The 18,615-nt window shown below is 52.3% G+C and overlaps 1 protein-coding gene across 2 annotated transcripts in view; it reads left to right on the forward strand.

The window, feature by feature from the left end:
* Positions 1–18,068, forward strand: part of Clip2 (CAP-GLY domain containing linker protein 2) — a 65,198-nt gene extending 47,130 nt beyond the window's left edge. For both annotated transcript variants that reach the window (XM_063271228.1, NM_021997.2), the window contains 9 exons: positions 2,487–2,591; positions 3,842–4,777; positions 7,459–7,516; positions 8,505–8,588; positions 10,685–10,841; positions 12,887–13,046; positions 14,764–14,949; positions 15,255–15,317; positions 16,657–18,068. In XM_063271228.1, coding sequence (XP_063127298.1) covers positions 2,487–2,591; positions 3,842–4,777; positions 7,459–7,516; positions 8,505–8,588; positions 10,685–10,841; positions 12,887–13,046; positions 14,764–14,949; positions 15,255–15,317; positions 16,657–16,668 — 1,761 coding nt within the window. In that variant the 3' untranslated portion in view covers positions 16,669–18,068. The remainder of the gene's footprint in view (positions 1–2,486; positions 2,592–3,841; positions 4,778–7,458; positions 7,517–8,504; positions 8,589–10,684; positions 10,842–12,886; positions 13,047–14,763; positions 14,950–15,254; positions 15,318–16,656) is intronic.
* Positions 18,069–18,615: the final 547 nt, after the last annotated feature.

The raw sequence follows: 18,615 nt of genomic DNA on the forward strand, positions 1-18,615 counted from the left end.
TGGTACTTCACGACTATCTGTAACTCCATTTTCAGGGGATCTGATTTTTTTCTGGCCTCCACATACATAGTATTATACACACATGCAGGAAATACATTTACACACATAAAATAAATACATCTAAAAACATAAAAGTTAAAACCAAGTGCTGGGGGATACGGCTCGACAGTAGGTAACTTATCTAGAAACTCAAACTGGGGGACCCGGGGAGAGCAGAACACCTGGCCAGAACTCCTCAGTTAGGGGGTCAGGTTGAAACTCATCAGTGAGAGCCTGAGTTTGGACTCCTAGCACTCTCATTACAAAAGGGTGCAGCAGCCAGGCATGGTGGCACACACCTTTAATCCCTGCACTCTTGAGGCAAAGGCAGATGGATATCTGAGTTTGAGGCCAGCCTGGTCTACAGAGTGAGTTCTGGGATAGCTGGCATACAGAAATCTTGTCTCAAAAAACCAAAACAGGGGTTGGGGATTTAGCTCAGTAGTAGAGCGCTTGCCTAGGAAGCGCAAGGCCCTGGGTTCGGTCCCCAGCTCCGAAAAAAAGAACCAAAAAAACCCAAACCAAAACAAAACAAAAATGGGTGTGGCACCTGTCTAACCCTGTGGTGAGATTGGCCAGCTGACATAGCTCAGGGAGACCCTGTCTCAGAAGGCACAGTGGAGTGTGGTTAAGATCTGATGTATACTAGAGTGGTGTACGCCCTTAATCCCAGCACTCCGGAGGCAAAGCAGGAGGGTGTCTCTCGCTCTTTCTGAGTTGGAGGACAGCCTGGTCTGCAACCTGGTAAATTCCAGGACAGCCAGAGCTACACAGAGAAACCCTGTCTTGAACCCCACTCCCCCAGACCCCACACACAGTTTTCCAACATCTACCTCTGGTCTCCACATGCATATGAATACACAAAGTCAGAATTGAAAGCCTAAACTCTGTTCCAAACAGAACACTTGGTCCCTTTGGGCTGGGTCACCCCATCTTCTACTGTCTCCAAGACTAAACTCATCATTGCTCATAAAGCCTCCCTCCTGTGCTTCCTCTGCAGACGGGCAGCCTAGGCTCCGATCTTTCAGTCTCCATGGCTGCCACTTCTTGCTGGCATCTGAGTGTTATCCCTGCCATCTAAGCCCCGCCCACCCCTTCCGCACTTGCTGTAGGGTTGTGTGTGTGCTGGGGCCAGGGTGGTGAGCGCTTTAACCTGTGTTTCTCTAAGAGTGAGTGGCACTCTCCCCTCTCTCAGGAGACAAACCTGGTTTCCAGTTTGGTCTTCTAGAGGACCCCAGGGGACGTGTCTTCCCCCCCTCCCTGCTTACTTGCAGAGATCCATCATGGGCCATCCAAATGCCAGCCCTGTGCCACCCAGAGAATGTCATGCTTTGTTCTCCAATGAAACGGGTGTTGTAAAGAGGGGACAAAAGTGCCCTTGTATTTCCAGAGACCAGGCGTCCTCCGCAGAATCTGGGAAGGATGGGGAGGAGGTAGGGATGTGGACCAAGCCAGGCTCTGGGAAGGGCAATGGGTGTTAGCCCAGTCCCCACCCAGGAGGCCTGAGGAGAATCAAGATGGTGTGAGTTGAGTTGGCCAGGCATGGTGGCACATACCTGACATCCCAGTGCTAGGGAGGCTGAGGCAGAAGGATCGCAGGTTCAAGGGCATCCTGGATACATACTTAGTTCCAGGCCAAGCCGGGCATGTTACGGTCTTTATTAGCGATATAGTGAATCCCTGTCTCGGAAAATCCAAACGAAAGTCCAGAGTCAGGATTACAAGTTCAAAGGCCAGACTGGGGTACACAGTGAGTTTTAGGACAGCCTTGGTTATATAGCCAAAAAAACTGTTTGAAAAAAAAAGAAAAAAGAAAAAACAGATGTAGTAGTACACATCCTAAATCCTGGCACTCAGGAGGTAGAGACATAGGTGAGTTCAAGGCCTACATAGGATATCCAAGGCCCACTGGGAGCTGTATAGTGACTAAAGAAAGAAGGAAAAAGAGAAAAAGAAGGGCTTGGGAGATGGCTCAGCAGGTAACGGGGCTTACCACCAAACCTGACGCCCAGAATTTGATCCCTGGGACCCACATGGAAGAAATAAAATGTACCTAACAAAAGAAGAAAAAGACCCTTAAATCCCACAAGGGAAGGAACTGGGTACCCACGGCCACTGCATTACCAGAGGCTAGCAAGGTTACACAGCCTCCTCTGCCTTGAACACCACCCCGCCCAGCTAGGCCACAGTGATGGGAGGGCACCCAGCCCCCTCATGAACCCCACTTCTGAGACCTCTCTCTTTTCCCTAAGCAATTCCGGCTCATTGATCTGTTTTCAGTCTTGTTCACGGAAGATGACGCCTCCTCTCTCTCTCTCTTTCTCTTCCCTTCACACGCCCTTTCTTTCTTTCTCCGGCTTCCTGTTCCCTGTACCCCCTTCCCCCATGTCCCTGCCTTCCTTATCCACCCTGCCATCCCTCCCTCACCCCCACCCTGGGTGGAGCAGACCCAGACCCAGCTGGAGCACGCGCGCATTGGGGAGCTGGAGCAGAGTCTGCTATTGGAGAAGGCGCAGGCCGAGCGGCTGCTCAGAGAATTAGCGGATAACAGGGTAAACCGTGCCCACCATTGCCACCCACCCAGCCAGCGCCTTGGCCCTTCCATGCCCCCTTTGCTTTTTTTTTTTTTAAATCATTTCTTCTGCCATCATAATGGCTGCTTTTTCGAGCCCCTTCCGTGCTCCCCTCTGGGAGGGAAGTTGAAATTTAGAGTCTGGCTCATTGTGGCCAAGTGATGCTCTTAGGGAAGGGGGTCTCAGTCCTCTGGGATTACTTCCAAGTTCATGGCTCCTTGAATGCAGGTGTCTCTGTGACCTTCCCTGTGCCTCCCTCCTGTGCACTGCCATGAAGAAGCCTTCTGGGAGTGGTCTGCCCCATACTTGGGTGGACACTGCTTCCTTGACAGGAAGGCAGACCCAGAGTACTCTAGGCCAGAGACTCCTAAGGTGGCAACAGAGCCAACCTGGAGGACCTGAGGCTCAGGAAATGGGGCTTTATATGTTGGGATATCCCCAAAGGTGGGGATGATGTCGGCCTCAGAGTCTGACCATAGGTGTGTTAGGGAGGCCCTGAGAAACTCATTTGGGAGAACGGTCCAGTCAGTTCTAGGGTGTGGTTCTATGTCCTGTATGCCAGGCCCAGCTGGCCTCTCCACACCTTTTGTACGTGTAACCCATACATGTGTCCAAATGGCTAGCCAGCCTACCTCTAGTTCTGCTGGGAGGAATTTAACCAGGCAGCAAGAATTGATTAGGAAAACCACCCTGCAGACAGTTGGAGGCTTGTGGCAAGGGCTCAGCTTGTGGATAGTAGCCGAAGCACTGTGCAGGGCTGTGGGTATCTGGAGACACATGGCTTCATGTGTACGCCGGCCATGACCAGATGATCACAGGCACTGGTGTGCCTGAACGCTGTGTGCAGGAAACTCACTAGATGGTTTAGCACCCACTAGATAGGCCCCTTGATCTACAGCTCCACCTGCAAGTCAGAGAATGGTTATCTGGTTGGGCATGGGAGGCTGAGGCAGGAGGATTGCTGAGATATGCATACACATAACATATTAGCCTCTAGAAAGTCCTCTAAGCTCAAACCTCTCTTGTGCAGTGATGTGTTCTAAGCTACCTAAGCAATGAGGACATTTGGTTCACCCCATCCATCATTTGGGGTACAATAGAGTCCCTGAGAACAGCCAGTAACCACCAGCTAGGGATAGGCACCTCCCCATCATCTGACTGTCCCCCCATCCTGGCTGGCATGTCCCCATCACTGATCCATGGTCACTGACTTGTCTCTCTCCTGCTAGCTGACCACAGTGGCTGAGAAGTCTCGGGTGCTGCAGTTAGAAGAAGAGCTGAGCCTGCGGCGTGGTGAGATCGAAGAGCTACAACACTGCCTCCTCCAGTCAGGTCCACCACCTGCGGACCACCCAGAGGCCGCTGAGACCCTGCGGCTGCGAGAGCGGCTGCTGTCGGCTAGCAAGGAGCACCAGCGGGACAGCACCCTGCTCCAGGACAAGTATGAGCACATGCTAAAGACGTACCAGACAGAAGTGGACAAGCTTCGGGCAGCCAACGAGAAGTACGCTCAGGAAGTGGCAGACCTCAAGGCCAAGGTCCAGCAGGCCACCACCGAGAACATGGGGCTCATGGACAACTGGAAATCCAAGCTGGACTCTCTGGCCTCCGATCACCAGAAATCTTTAGAAGACCTGAAGGCCACGCTGAACTCTGGCCCAGGCGCCCAGCAGAAGGAGATTGGCGAGCTGAAGGCCCTGGTGGAGGGCATCAAAATGGAGCACCAACTGGAGTTAGGGAACCTGCAGGCCAAGCATGACTTAGAGACGGCCATGCATGGGAAGGAGAAAGAGGGCCTGCGGCAGAAGCTGCAAGAGGCCCAGGAGGAGCTGGCCGGGCTGCAGCAGCACTGGAGGGCACAGCTGGAGGAGCAGGCCAGCCAGCACCGGCTGGAGCTACAAGAAGCCCAGGACCAATGTCGTGACGCCCAGCTACGTGTGCAGGAGCTGGAGGGACTGGATGTGGAATACCGCGGCCAGGCTCAGGCCATCGAGTTCCTCAAAGAACAGATCTCGCTGGCTGAAAAGAAGATGCTGGATTACGAGATGTTGCAGAGGGCGGAAGCCCAGAGCAGGCAGGAGGCCGAGCGGCTGCGGGAAAAGCTTCTGGTGGCTGAGAATAGACTGCAGGCTGTCGAGTCCCTGTGCTCAGCCCAGCACAGCCATGTAGGCTGCATTCGCTTCTGTGGGGCCCAGCTGGGGAGGGACAGGGAGGGCGTGGCCTCTGCATGCCAGCTGGGGGAGCTTTTTCCTTGTGCCTGGAGCTGACCAAGGGAGCCCCAGAGGAGGAGCTTCCGTCTCCCTCCATCAGAGCCATGAGGATTCTTGGGACCACTGTAGTCTAAGAGGACCCTGCTTGACCCTTCATACACAGGCTTTGAGAGCCATCGAAGGCACCATTTTGCTAGCCCCTGAACGCTGACTGGCTTAGACTGGAAGGCTGAGACTTGGCAAATGGCAAGTTCGAGGCCAACCTCAGTAGCTTAGTGAGATTCTATTTCAAAGTTAATTTTTTTAAATGAGCTGAGTGTGTGGCTCAGTGCCAGAGCACTAGAATGCCCCCCTAGCAGAGGTCCTCAGTTCCATCCCCAGCGTGACAAAACAGTACACACAGTCTATTGAACAGGTTGCTCCCATTTCCTCTCTGGTACCCAGTACTCAGGTAGCACCCACAAAAAGGACCTGCTCCTCCCAGGTCCTTGTCTCAGACACCTCCCCGGGGACTCAAAGATGTCTCTCTATCTTCCAGAAAGGTCCCAGCCACCATGACCCACTTTGTCCCAAGTCTAGAAGTACCCAGCTATATCGTCCTTGCTCCAGATGAGCATGTCCCATTAGTCCTTGAGGGGGTGTCAAGGAGTATAGAGAGCCCTGTCCATTCTAGCAAGTCCAGCAAGGATGCTTCACCGGCTCCGAGCTCCACATTTCTGAGTCCTGCATTGGTCCATTTCAAGATGTATTGTGTTTAGCCATACACCGTGAGCACCAATGCCCATGGTGGCCAGAGGCTTCGGAAACCATGGAGCCGGCGTTCCGAGTGCCTGTGCGCCACCTGGCTTGTGTGCTGGGAATTACACCCAGGTAATCTGCGAGTGCAGTGCCCACTCTTAACTGCCAGGCTGCGTCTCCAGCCCCCAATAACTCATTTAAAATAGCCTTACAAAGGGTCAGCTAGGACTGTGATAATTAGTCCATGCACGATATCGCTCTGCAGTGTGGTATTCAGGGAATCAATTGTCTGTAGGTCCAAGTCTTGTAAGAAAGGACCTCTTCCTGCCTTGTGCTATAGCATTCTATAGTTGCCTTCCTCTCAGGAGGAAACTCTTTTTTTTCTTTTCTTATTTGTTTGTCTGAGATAGGGTCTTGCATAGCCCAGGCTAGCCTCAAATTCACTCTGTAGCTGAGGATAACCTTAATTTTTTTAAAAGATTTATATATTTATTTTATGTATGTGAGTACACTGTCACTGTCTTCAGACATAACAGAAGAGGGCATCGGATCCCCGTTACAGATGGTTGTGAGCTACCAAGTGGTTGCTGGGAATTGAACTCAGGACCTCTGGGAGAGCAGTCAGTGCTCTTAACCGCTGAGCCATCTCCCCAGCCCCCTAACCCTAAATTCTTGATCCTCTTGTCTTTAACTCTCAGGTGCTAAGATTACAGATTTGTATCACCATATTCCACCTTGCTGATATATGTGTTTGTGTGTGTACATGCTCACATGTGTGCACATGCATGTGTATATGGGGTGCATATGTGTGGAGGTCAGAGGTCAACCTTGGGTACAGTCTATTTGTTTTTGACATGGGGTATCTGAAGTAGGTAGGTTGGCTGGTTGGCCACCCATCACCAAGGATCAGCCAGTATCTGCTTCCCGGTGCTTGGATTACAAGTGTGCACCACTGTGTCCAGCTTTTTAGGTGGGTTCTGGGGCCCAGACTCAAGCAGTAGCAAGGCAAGCCTTTTACCAATTGAGCCGTCTCACCAGCTCCTCCTTTTTTCTTTTTCAATCAACTTCTTCTTCCTTGGCTTCTGAGTTTACTATTAAATAAGCATTGTGAAGAAGGCAGTTAAGGAAGCCCCTAGATGGGCCATCCACGCTCTGTTGTATATATTGAGAGCTTGTTTTATGATTGGAGCGTCAAGGCTGGTGTCCTGCAAAAGATTGCCAAGGCAGATCTCAGAAAAAGAAAAAAAAAAAAAGACACCTCTATTTAATATCTTCTTAACCAAGGGTATAGCCAAGTCAGACCTGGTGACTCAGTACCATAAATTCTAGCTACCAGGAGCTGCAGCAGGAAAATCGCAATCTCCAGGCCTCCTTGAGCTGCAGAATAAGTTGATAACCCATTCTAATAAGTCAATAGGGAATGAGCTACAGGCGTGGCTCAGTGGTAGAGCCCCTGCCTAGAATCCCCCAGTGAGGGGCTGGGGGCGTGGCTCAGTGGTAGAGCCCCCGCCTAGAATCCCCCAGTGAGGGGCTGGGGGCGTGGCTCAGTGGTAGAGCACCTGCCTAGAATCCCCCAGGGAGGGGCTGGGGGCGTGGCTCAGTGGTAGAGCCCCTGCCTAGAATCCACCATGAGGGGCTGGGGGCGTGGCTCGGTGATAGAGCTGGTGCCTAATATGGAAAACGTCCTAAGTTTCATCCTCTGCTCCTTACTTTCCAAATAGCAGTTCAGGGGCAGCAGGAAGCCTGCTGGGTGCTTCCCTTTTTTCACGGAGAGGGATTCAAGTATGTCTGCTCCCCCTGCTGGCACACTGGGTCCCTGCATCCTCCCAAGGTTCCTTTTCACAGGTTGAGGTGTGGCCTGGTGGCAGGCATGTCCTCTTACAGGACTGTCCTTTCAGGTGATCGAGTCCAATGACCTTTCTGAGGAGAAGATTCGGATGAAGGAGACTGTGGAGGGTGAGTAGCCTCGGGGTAGGAGTCCAGACTTTGTGGGAAGCTGGGTACCGCCTTGGAGCTGAGTCACGTGGTCTGCCTCGAGCGTCTCCATGAGAGGTGCTTGCCGTGTGCAGTCACCCCTCCACAGTGGGTGCTTTGCGATCACTGAAAGAACAGGGATCTCAGCTTCTCAAGAACCACCTTCCCACCCACCTTTAATCCCAGCTCCTGCGTGGGTGGCAGAGGCAGGAGATCTGAGTTTGAGGCCAGCCTGGTTTACAGAATGAGTTCAGGACAACCAGGGCTACACAGAGAAACTCTTGTTTCAAACCACTTACCCCCAAAATTAGACATAAACTACCCACACACATGCTTATAATCCCAATACTAGGGAGGCTTAGGCAAGACTGCCCTGAGTTCAAGGCTAGCCTGGGCTACATATTGAGACCCTGTCTCAAAAAATAATCATGTGAGATAGGATTCCCATGAGATCAGGTCTAACTTGGACTTTATATCCAAATTCTATGTCCAGGATATTATAAATTCCCAAGTAGATATAAATTGGGGGCTGAGGGTGTGGCTTGGAACAGGGCTTGCCTGGCGTGCATGAAGCCTTGGGTTCCATCCCCAGCACCACGTACAACTGGGCCTGGTGATAACACGTCTGTGATCCTAGCTCTTGGGAAGGAGAGGCAGGAGGACCAGAAGCTCAGGGCTGAACGGCTTGGGAAGCAACTCAACATGGGATCCTCTTTCTGGTTCTGTGGACACCATCTTTATTTCCTTCCCTCCCACCCCCATCCTTTGATGGAGGAAACCAGAGAGGTGGAGATCCGTGTTCCCTAAACCACACAGTACTGGGTCCTCTGGGTGGGTGACTCAGGAGATGAGACCTAGACCTAGAAGCTGAGTTTGACTGCTTTTAGAATTTCCCCAGGAGGGGTCGCCCCTTGCCTTCACTGTTGGCCTTTGGGTGTTCATGGGTCCCCATCTTTCCTTTCTCTCCTAGGCCTGCAGGACAAGCTGAACAAGAGGGACAAAGAGGTGGCAGCCTTGACATCCCAGATGGACATGCTCAGGGCCCAAGTAAGTGGTAAGTCTCCCTCCCTAGGGGTGGAGGTTGGGGGTTGGGGTAGGTTGGCATTGTGGCTCTGTAGGTCCAGCTGAGCTGGGCTGCCTGCTTGAGATCTGAGTGGGCAGAGATATACGAGCACTGCCTTTTCCACAGAGCCAACTGAGGTCATGCCTCTAGCTGCCATCAAATTGTCTCCGTGGCCTTCTTGAAGAGTTGAATTCCTCACGGGCCTCTTCCACACAGCCCCTAATCCCCAGGACAGATAGCAAGAACTGCGGGGAGCCTGGCATGGGGATGTGGACCTAGAATTCCAGCACTCAGGAGGTAGAAGCAAGAGGATCAAGAAGTTTGAGGCTACCTTGAAATTTTGGGGCCAGCCTGGGCTACATAAGACCATGTCTCAAAAGAAATAGATCATAGAAGAAATTTTGGGGACAGCCTGGGCTACATAAGACCATGTCTCAAAAGAAATAGATATAGAAGAAATTTTGGGGACAGCCTGGGCTACATAAGACCATGTCTCAAAAGAAATAGATATAGAAGAAATTTTGGGGACAGCCTGGGCTACATAAGACCATGTCTCAAAAGAAATAGATCATAGAACCTGGGCCACAGCCAAAAGCAAAATACACAAAGAAGGCTCAGGAGAGGTCAGAAGTCTGGAATTGGTGACTATGGGACTCACTAATTCAAAGTGCCCTAGACACCGATACCCCACTCCTGGTGTTGGTCCCACACCCCTCTTTCTTCCAGTCTTGGTTACATTTACTTGACCTCACAAAGGTCAGTGGGCTCTAGACCCTCCCAAGGCCAAAGTGAAGGCTTAGCTTTAGTTCTTACCTTGCCTGGATAACCATGGAAATAGCCAGTGACCTGCTGTGCATGCCCATCCCACAGAGCCTGGGATGCTGGCTTGGGAGAATTGGTCTGCTTTGTGTAGCTGGTTGAAAAGTGTATGCCTTACACTTTAGTCCCTCATTGAAGGAAGTCGGGGCAGAAACTTAAGCAAGAGCTTGAAGCAGAAACCACAGGAAAGTTGCTTGCTGCCTTGGAAGCTGTCTGCTGTGTTGTGAGCTTTGTTAGACAGCCCAGGACCACCTGCTCAGGGGAATGGTGCTGCCCACAGTGGGCTGGGCCCATTTGCATCCATTCACAATCAGAACATTGCTCAGGAACATACCACAGGCCAACTTGGTAAAGATGATCACCTAATTGCAGCTCCGTTTTCTGTTGGTTCTAGGCTGTGTCCAGCTGACAATCAGTCCTAACTAGGATACTACTTTTTTTTTTTTCTTTTTTCTCTTTTCTGAGGCCGAGTCTCATGAGGTCACAGCAGGTCCTGAATTCCCAGCGTAGCTGAGGATGACCTTAAACATCTAATCCTCCTGCCTCCCAAGTGCTGAGATGACAGGTGTGCACTTCCATGCCCAGTTTACATGATGCTGGGGATGGAAACTCAGGGCTTCGTGCATGCTAGGCGATCACTCCACTAACTGAACCACATCACCACCCAGGCGACGCTTTTTCTTGTTGTTTATTTGGGACACGGTCTCTTTAGCCTAGACTGGCCTAAAACTCACTATGTAGCCACTGTGGCTTTGAACTCATCATGAGCTTCCCGCCTCAGCCTCCCCGGTGCTGGAATGATAGACTTGTGCACAAGGCTTGGCACTGCTTGCCTCTTAGGCTGGCATTTCTTTCTTTTTTTTCTTTTTTTTTTTTTTGGTTCTTTTTTTCGGAGCTGGGGACCGAACCCAGGGCCTTGCGCTTCCTAGGTAAGCGCTCTACCACTGAGCTAAATCCCCAGCCCCTAGGCTGGCATTTCTGTCGTCTCATGTCCCACCCCGGCCAGACCAGCCTCTCATTGGTGTTTGAGACAGGGTCTCCTGAAACCCAGGTTGTCCCAGAACTGGCCTTGAATCCCTGATCCTCTTGCTTCCACATCTGAAGTGCTTAGCCACGGGTCTGTTTGGAATCGCTCCAGTTTAAGCAGTGCTGGGACTTAGAACCGGGGGCCTCTGGTTTGCTGAGGCCAGCACACTGCACACTGAGCCACACTCCCCCAGTTACCGTCTGTGTTTGAACTCTCTCCTTCCCCTGCGGCTTTCCCCCAGCTCTCGAGAACAAGTGCAAATCAGGAGAGAAGAAGATAGACTCTCTCCTGAAGGAGAAGAGGCGGCTGGAGGCAGAGCTGGAGGCCGTGTCTCGGAAGACCCATGATGCCTCTGGCCAGCTGGTCCACATCAGCCAAGAGTTGCTACGGAAGGAGAGGTGAGTTGCCCGGGGCTCGGCTCCTGCGGTTGCAGAGTCCTTTCTCTTTCGTTTTTTAATACTTATTTCTAGTGCCATCATTATTTCAATCTTTTTCGAACGTACTTATTTTATGTGTATGAGTGCTTCACCTGTGTGTAGGTCTGTGTGTCCCAAGTGTGCCTGGTACTCGCAGAGGTCAGGAGAGGACGTCAGGTACTATGAGTTACAGATGGTTGTGAGCCAAGCCATGGGCACTGGGAACTGAACCTGGCTTCTCCTGCAAGAGCATCCAGTGCTCCTAACCGCTGAGCCATCTCTCCAGCCCCTCATGGTCCTAACTGCCGCACTCCAGGCGGCCCGTGGTAGAGATGCGTGTTCCCCTAAGGTGGGGTCTTACGGAGGTGTTTCCCACTTTAAAAGTCATTAAGTTTAGTCAGGGAACTTGTGCGTGTATGTGTTTCTTTTTTTTTTTTTTTTTCTTTTTCTTTTTTAAAGATTTATTTATTTATTCTCTATAAGCACACTCTCGCTGTCCTCAGACACACCAGAAGGGGGCATCAGATCTCATTACAGATGGTTGTGAGCCACCATGTGGTTGCTGGGATTTGAACTCAGGACCTCTGGAAGAGCAGTCAGTGCTCTTAACCACTGAGCCATCTCTCCAGCCCATGTGTTTCTAAGATTTGTTTATTTACGGTTTTATGTGCATGTGCCTGAATCCGCACGGTGTGTATCCGGGCGCCTGTGGACTCCAGAAGGGGATATCAGATCCCCTGGATCCGGGGTTACAGGTGGTTGCAAACATCCGTAGGGGAGCTGGGAATCAAAGCCAGGTCCTCTGGAAGAGCAGCCAGTGCCCTTCTCCACCGAGCCATTTCTCCAGCCCTAACTTTGATCTTCTCAAGACAAGCTCTTAACGCCTACCCCAGGCTTGCCTTGGATCCCCCAGTCTTCCTTCCACAGCTCCCCACGTGCTATGTTATAGGGATGAGTCGTCATGCCCAGCTAATCAAAATGCTTTTCAGATTTATTTTGTTTTGTTTTCATTTGTAAAAATATAATAACAGCACTTGTTTGTGTGTTTTGCCCATGGGAGGTTGTGCATGCCACAAAATGTGTGTGGGGGCCGGAAGACTTACCTTGCAGGAGTCAGCTCTCTTTCCCCTAGATGGGCCCCAGGGATTGAACTTAGGTCCTCAGCCTTGGTGGCAAGCACCTTGACCCATTGAGCCATCTTGCCTGGCCTTTTCTGACTTTGAAATACTATTCTCATCTATATCTAAATCCAGCCTTGCTGCCTAGCACACTTGTGCATGTGATTTCAGCATTCAAGAGGTTTCCCTGGGGATTGGGGGATTTAGCTTAGCGGTAGAGCGCAAGGCCCTGGGTTCGGTCCTCAGCTGGGGGAGAGGGGAGTTTCCCTGGGGCTGAGGGATGCCGCTCTGTTGGTAGAGAATCCTACCTGGTGTGCAGGACGATCTGAATCTTAAACACCACACTGTAATCCTCGCCTTCAGGAGGGTCAGGAATTCAAGGTACAGCATAGAGAGTTGGAGGGTAGCCCAGGCTACATGAAACTCTGTCTCAAAACAAAAAGGAAAAAGGAAAAAAAAATCTAAAAAATTTTACTGAGTCTGGGGAGAGATCTGCTTCTCCGTTTGATGCTGGTTTGATTCCCAGCATCTAAATGGTGGCTCGCAAGCATCTGTACCTCCAGTTCCAAAGGGTCTGACACAATCTTCTGGCCTCTGAGGACACCAAGCCTATGTACGGTGCACAGACATGCATGAAGAACTAACACCCCTATACATAAAATAAAAATAAATCTTCAAAACAAACGAATAAAAAAAGCTCTAAGAACAGCTAATCCTCTTGGTCATCTCGCATCCAAATGCTGTTCCTCTTGGGTGTGGCCGACCCGTGCCACAACCTTCTTGCTTGACTCTGGTCAGCATTGCCTTGTGGCTGGCGCCCCCTGGTGGTAACGGACCTCCAGCCACGTGGCTCCGACTACAGAGTTGCAGAATTGATGCCCTCGTTCTGTGACTGTCTGCCCACTCCAGGAGTCTGAATGAGCTGAGGGTGTTGCTGTTAGAAGCCAATCGGCACTCCCCAGGGCCCGAGAGAGACCTGAGCCGTGAGGTACACAAAGCTGAATGGCGAATAAAGGAACAAAAACTGAAAGATGACATCCGGGGCCTGCGTGAAAAGCTGACCGGGCTGGTACGTGCAGGCGGAGTGTGGGGGCGGGGAGAGGGGTTCGCGGGGGGTGGGGGTGGGGGTGGGCGTGGGGTGTTGCCCTGCTCCCGGACCAAAGAGACTAGCGAACTCCTAGAGTCGCCGTGGGTCTTGAAAACTCAGTCCTCCAGGCTCTCAAGCACGTAGCATTTGAAGGTGCCTGAGCAACCCCTTTTTAGACATCTCAACCAGGGATGCACCAACACAAAGAGTCTGCTCTGTCCAGAGCCAGAAGGGTAAAACTCAGTCATGCACAGAGGGTTTAAAAAAATCCATGCAGGGAGGTGTCCAACCAGAAACCAAAGTCTGGGCTCCTTGTTAAGTGGTATATGGGGGTTGTGTCAGTAGTGAGAGGTTCAAGGCAGGGTACCAAAGCGCCTTCTCCAAGGGAGACTACTGGACTTGGAGCTGAGTTGCCGTGAGTGGGAATGGACACACATGATAACATTGGCAGCAGAGGACAGAACTGGCCCTACCTTTCCCGTTCAGTTTCACATTTACAGCCCGATGCTCCGGCCAGAGACGGCGATCTCTGGTATATGGATTGGGTGGATCAAAGAGGATAGACCTCTTTTACTCCCACGCTTTGGGGCTCTTGGGGATCCACAGGGTGGAGGGGAAGGTAGACTAATAAAAGATGCTTAGGGAGCTGAGGCAGTGTGGCTCAGTGGATAGAGTGCTTGAAGAAAGAAAGCCCTGGGTTCTGTCCCCAGTACTACATAAAATGAGATGCAGTGACCTGTGCCTGTGACCCCACACTGCGGCTGTGGATGTAGGAAGATTAGATGTTCAAGGTTACCCTCAGTTAGTTCCATGCCAGCCTGGACTACATGAGACCCTGTATCCGACACAGAGCTCTTTAGCCATGTGGGCTCTATCTGTCTTGCATCTACCCTTAGGCATGGGCGTGGAGGTCATCAGCCCTAACTACCCTGCCAGCATTATGTCTGGCTGGTTAAATGCCAGCACACATGCACTCCAGGGTCCTTGTGGCCTCGGCGGCTCTGTGACACAGACAGAGATGAGGTCCTGGGCTGGTGGGTTTCCCAGAAATGTCCAGATAAAGGGGAGCTCAGATTTCTACCTCGGGGCTCCATGCTGGTGAACCAGCCCTGCGCTTGGAAGAGCATAGTGAAAATCTAGAAGGTACATGAAGAGCATGGGGTCCTAGAGCCACAGGGAGGTCTGTATAGAAGCTCTGAGCTTGGTGTGGAGTTGCAGGCTGGGGCGCAAGCATTGAGGAGGTGGGGCCTGACAGATACGTCTTAGAATGCTTTGGTGGGAGGCCAGAGTGGGGTGTGTGGACACTGACCGTCATGGTGGGGAGAGAGGAGACACAGTGGGGGAGGGTCACGTGGACTTGGAAGAGAGAGGAACACTGGGTGTCAGCTGACTCTGTGTTAGAACAGAAGGGCTCTGGTAAGGATGGGGCGGTGGGGGGTTGGGGATTTAGCTCAGCGGTAGAGCGCTTGCCTAGGAAGCGCAAGGCCCTGGGTTCGGTCCCCAGCTCCGGAAAAAAAAAAAAAAAAAGGATGGGGCGGTGGGTCTTAGATTCTGGAGCTTGAAGAGGTTGGAAAGGGAAGTCTGGGGGAGGGAGGTCCTAGTAAGGCACAAGCTCCACTCGAAAGGCAGGTGGGGCCTGATCAGTTTCCAGTTAGCACCCATAGGAGCAGGTCACACTCCCACACCTCCACCCTTCCAGGACAAGGAGAAGTCCCTGTCGGAGCAGAAACGCTACTCCCTCATTGACCCAGCTTCAGCGCCCGAGTTGCTGAGACTGCAACATCAGTTAGTGAGCACGGAGGATGCCCTGCGGGACGCACTGGACCAGGCCCAGCAGGTGGAGAGGCTGGTGGAGGCCCTGAGGGGCTGCTCAGATAGGACTCAGGTGAGCACACGGGGCTGTAGCCTCAGGAACCCCAGTCCCCAAACGGGGGGGCAGCGCCATCCTGGGGACCCCAGTCTGACAGAAGAGAATGTCCCAACATTGGATCCCCAGTCTGAAGGAGGGTGGCCCCATCCTTGAAACCCCAGTCTGAAAAGGAAGTAAACATTGCTGTCCTGGGAGACCCAGGCTAAAGGACTTTGGTTCCAAGCCTGACTGGTCCCATTGGGAAGATCGCTCCCCCTTGTGGTTATGTGTGGAACTGCACGCTGGCCGCATGCTCAGTAGCTCTTCCTCTCCCCTCACAGACCATCAGCAATTCCGGTTCTGCCAATGGTATCCACCAGCCAGACAAGGCCCACAAACAGGAGGTAAGTGCACCAGCAGCCTCTCTAAGTCACCCAAGCCAGTAGGCCTCTGAGAAAAACCCTCCCGAAGTCACTAAATATACAAAGGGATGAGAATGCTTTGTGTGTGTCTATCCTGTCCCAGCTGGGTTGCTTGCTTAGGAAGATTCTAGCACTAGTGTACCCATTCCAGGAATGGTCCTGCTTTTTCTTCTTTCCTTCCTTCCTTCCTTCCTTCCTTCCTTCCTTCCTTCTTTCTTTTCTTTCTTTTTCTCTCTTCTTTTGTTTGTTTGGGGTTGTTTTTGGTTTTTCCCTTGGTTCTGAGAATGGAACCCATGGCTTTAGCACCCCCAGCCCCTCACTGGGGGATTCTAGGCAGGTGCTCTACCACTGAGCCCCTCACTGGGGGATTCTAGGCAGGAGCTCTACCACCGAGCCACGCCCCCAGCCCCTCCCTGGGGGATTCTAGGCAGGGGTTCTACCACTGAGCCACGCCCCCAGCCCCTCACTGGGGGATTCTAGGCAGGGGCTCTACCACTGAGCCATGCCCCTCACTGGGGGATTCTAGGCAGGGGCTCTACCACTGAGCCACGCCCCTCGCTGGGGGATTCTAGGCAAGTCATCTACTGCCGAGTCATGCCCATAGCCCTTGGTTTTGGGAGACACGGTGTTCCAGTTTCCCAACCTTCCTTCAGCATCCACCCACGTTATTGCAAATGCCCATGACTTACTTAGCACCTGATCTAGGAACATCCGTGTCCCCAGCTCGCTGTGTGACCCATGCAGTTGAGGCTGGAGTGAAGAAAAACCCAGCTTGCCCCTCGGCTTCCCAGTCGCTCTGCATTTAACAAGGGCCAGGCTTGGGAGCAAGGACCTGGAAGGCTGTTCTTCACCAGATAGCCGAGGACCAGGCAGCTGGCAGGGCTGATGTGGGCAGGGTTAGTTAGGCAGGATAGCCACCACCCTGGGAACTGCTGTCCAGATCACATGAGGGTTTGTTTTCCCAGCAACCTTGTAAGAAACATGCTCATCATAACTTCCAGATGTGGAATGAAGGCTTGTATATTACTTCATACCTCTGCAGATCCATCCTCTACAAAGATGCCTGGATTTCCTTGTAGAGTCTAGGCTTTTCCTGCCACAGGGCCTTGACACATGCGGTACACTCTACCCAGCTCTCTTCCCCGTTGTCCCTCCCTCATCTGCCCATTCATTCTTCAGCACTTTTCTTTCTTTCTCTCTCTCTCTCCCTCCCTCCCTTTCTTTCTTTCTTTTCTTTTTCCCCAAACCCAGGGCCTTGCGCTTGCTAGGCAAGCGCTCTACCACTGAGCTAAATTCCCCAACCCATTCCTCATCTCTCTAGGACAAACACTGACCCCCAAGGGACACCATGGACCGGCCCTACTCACACCAGAAGCCCTGCCAGGCTTCCCAGCAGCGCCACCTTCAGGCAGGAGCCAGAACTTTCCCTTTGGAGATGAGACTGTGTTTGTAACGATAATTGTCCTCACTGCCGTGGACACATCCCACCTGAACCCCCTGCCGGACCAGGAGGCTCCCACAGACACGGCCTTCCACAGAGCGCGGTACAGCTGGGCCCAGCCCTGGAGGACCTCTCTTGTCCCAAGGAGCTTCTTGAATTTGCGGAGGCTGAAGCGATCCAGTTGGGCCTCTCTTGGCTATAGCAGGCTGCCCCGAGGCTTGTCTGGGCACCCGGGTACTTCCCCATCTCCCTTTCCTTCTGGTGTCCCCCAGGTCCCCTGCAGGCCCCTGAGAGGTGGAGCAGGGCTCCTGCTTGGACGCGTAACACACCAAGAAGGGCTTCAGTCTTCAGAAACTAGGGAGGGGATGCTTGACTTCATATGCTGATCCTCTAACACAATGGTACAAGGTCGCTTGGGCCTCTAGCCAGGGAAGATTTGGGGGTGACAGGTTCCTTATTCCTCGACACCACGCTAGTATGCGTTACCCACTTCCCCTCTGCTGCCCAGAAAGCATTGAGCAGACAGCTTCAGTATTAGGTGAGCTCGCAAACCCACTCTTCTTACCTTGACCTTGAGCTGGGACTGGCTCAGGGGCTTACAGCCAAGAGCGGGAAGAAAACTCTTTAAACAAAGCATTCACGCGGTGTTTTGCTGGGTGAGAGGAATCACGCTGGTTCCCTTTATTTCCGGGAACCCCTGCCATGTTACTCCAAAGACCCCAGCAACCCACAGAGGGTCCTGCTTCTATCTTCCCAGGGCGGGAACCACAGTGGGTGACAGGTATGGTAAGTCCTTAGGATTGGCCCAGGTGGCCTCTGTGAGCACCATTAGACACCAGCAGGTGGCGCTCACGCTCTTGTCCTTAGGGAGAAGCTGAATTAGCAGCCCCACAGCCCAACCCCCTGCTTCCTGTTGGCTTTTGGGTAGCACTTGCCGTTAACAACAGCAGCCTAGAGCCTAGAATTGACGCTTTAGTGGCCCAACTGCAGAGCCAGTATATCGCTCTTTCCAGCACAATCGGGCAGCTCACAGATTAGGAATTAACAGCCAAAGGCTCCCACAGTAGGGACCAGACGGGGCTGAGCCCCACCCTGGAGTGGGCTTGCACCTGGTAGGTGTGCAAGAAGCCATTTCCCCATAAGCACTGGCCTTTGACGGCCCCCTCAGCCTACCCGGTGTGGCCACCCAGTGGTGGCTCAGCCATTCCCTCCCCTCCCCCTCCCCTCAGTGGAATTGTGGAAGTGTGGCAAGTCCATGTTCGGACAATAAAGCTTGTGATTAAGGTACAGGACTCCTGCTGTTGCCTGCTTCTGTCTTGGACACCTTAGGGACAGGGTGGAGGTCCTAACTTTGCTCTCAAGTGCCAGCTAATTTCGACTCAAACGTGAACGGTCAGTGGAGGTGGGGAAGGGGATGTTTTAGAGGGGCTGGATTTAAAGGAGATGGACTATGTCCCTAAGGATTTACACCTGAGATTGTCCTTGGACTTCCACCTGTGTGTACATGCATGCCCGTGCACACACTCACACGCACACAAGCATTTTTTTTTTTTTAAGGCTGTGGGTGTCATACATTTCTGTGGCTGTAAATGGCCAAAAGCAACTTGGGGAAGAAAGGGCTTCATTTTCTCAGTCGAGGACCTGTCCTAGTTACTTCTCTACTGCTGTGACAGAACACTGTGACCAAGGCAACTTACGGAATAAAGCGTTTAATTAAGGCGTACAGTTTCCAAGCATGAGTGTGTGACCTTCACTGTGAGAGGCACTGCTGCAGGCAGGCAGGCAGACTGCATCAGTAGCTGAGAGCCTACATCTGATCTACAGACACAAGGCCGAAAG

This window comes from Rattus norvegicus, chromosome 12 (assembly GCF_036323735.1).
Source record: "Rattus norvegicus strain BN/NHsdMcwi chromosome 12, GRCr8, whole genome shotgun sequence".
NCBI classification, from domain to species: Eukaryota; Metazoa; Chordata; class Mammalia; order Rodentia; family Muridae; genus Rattus; species Rattus norvegicus.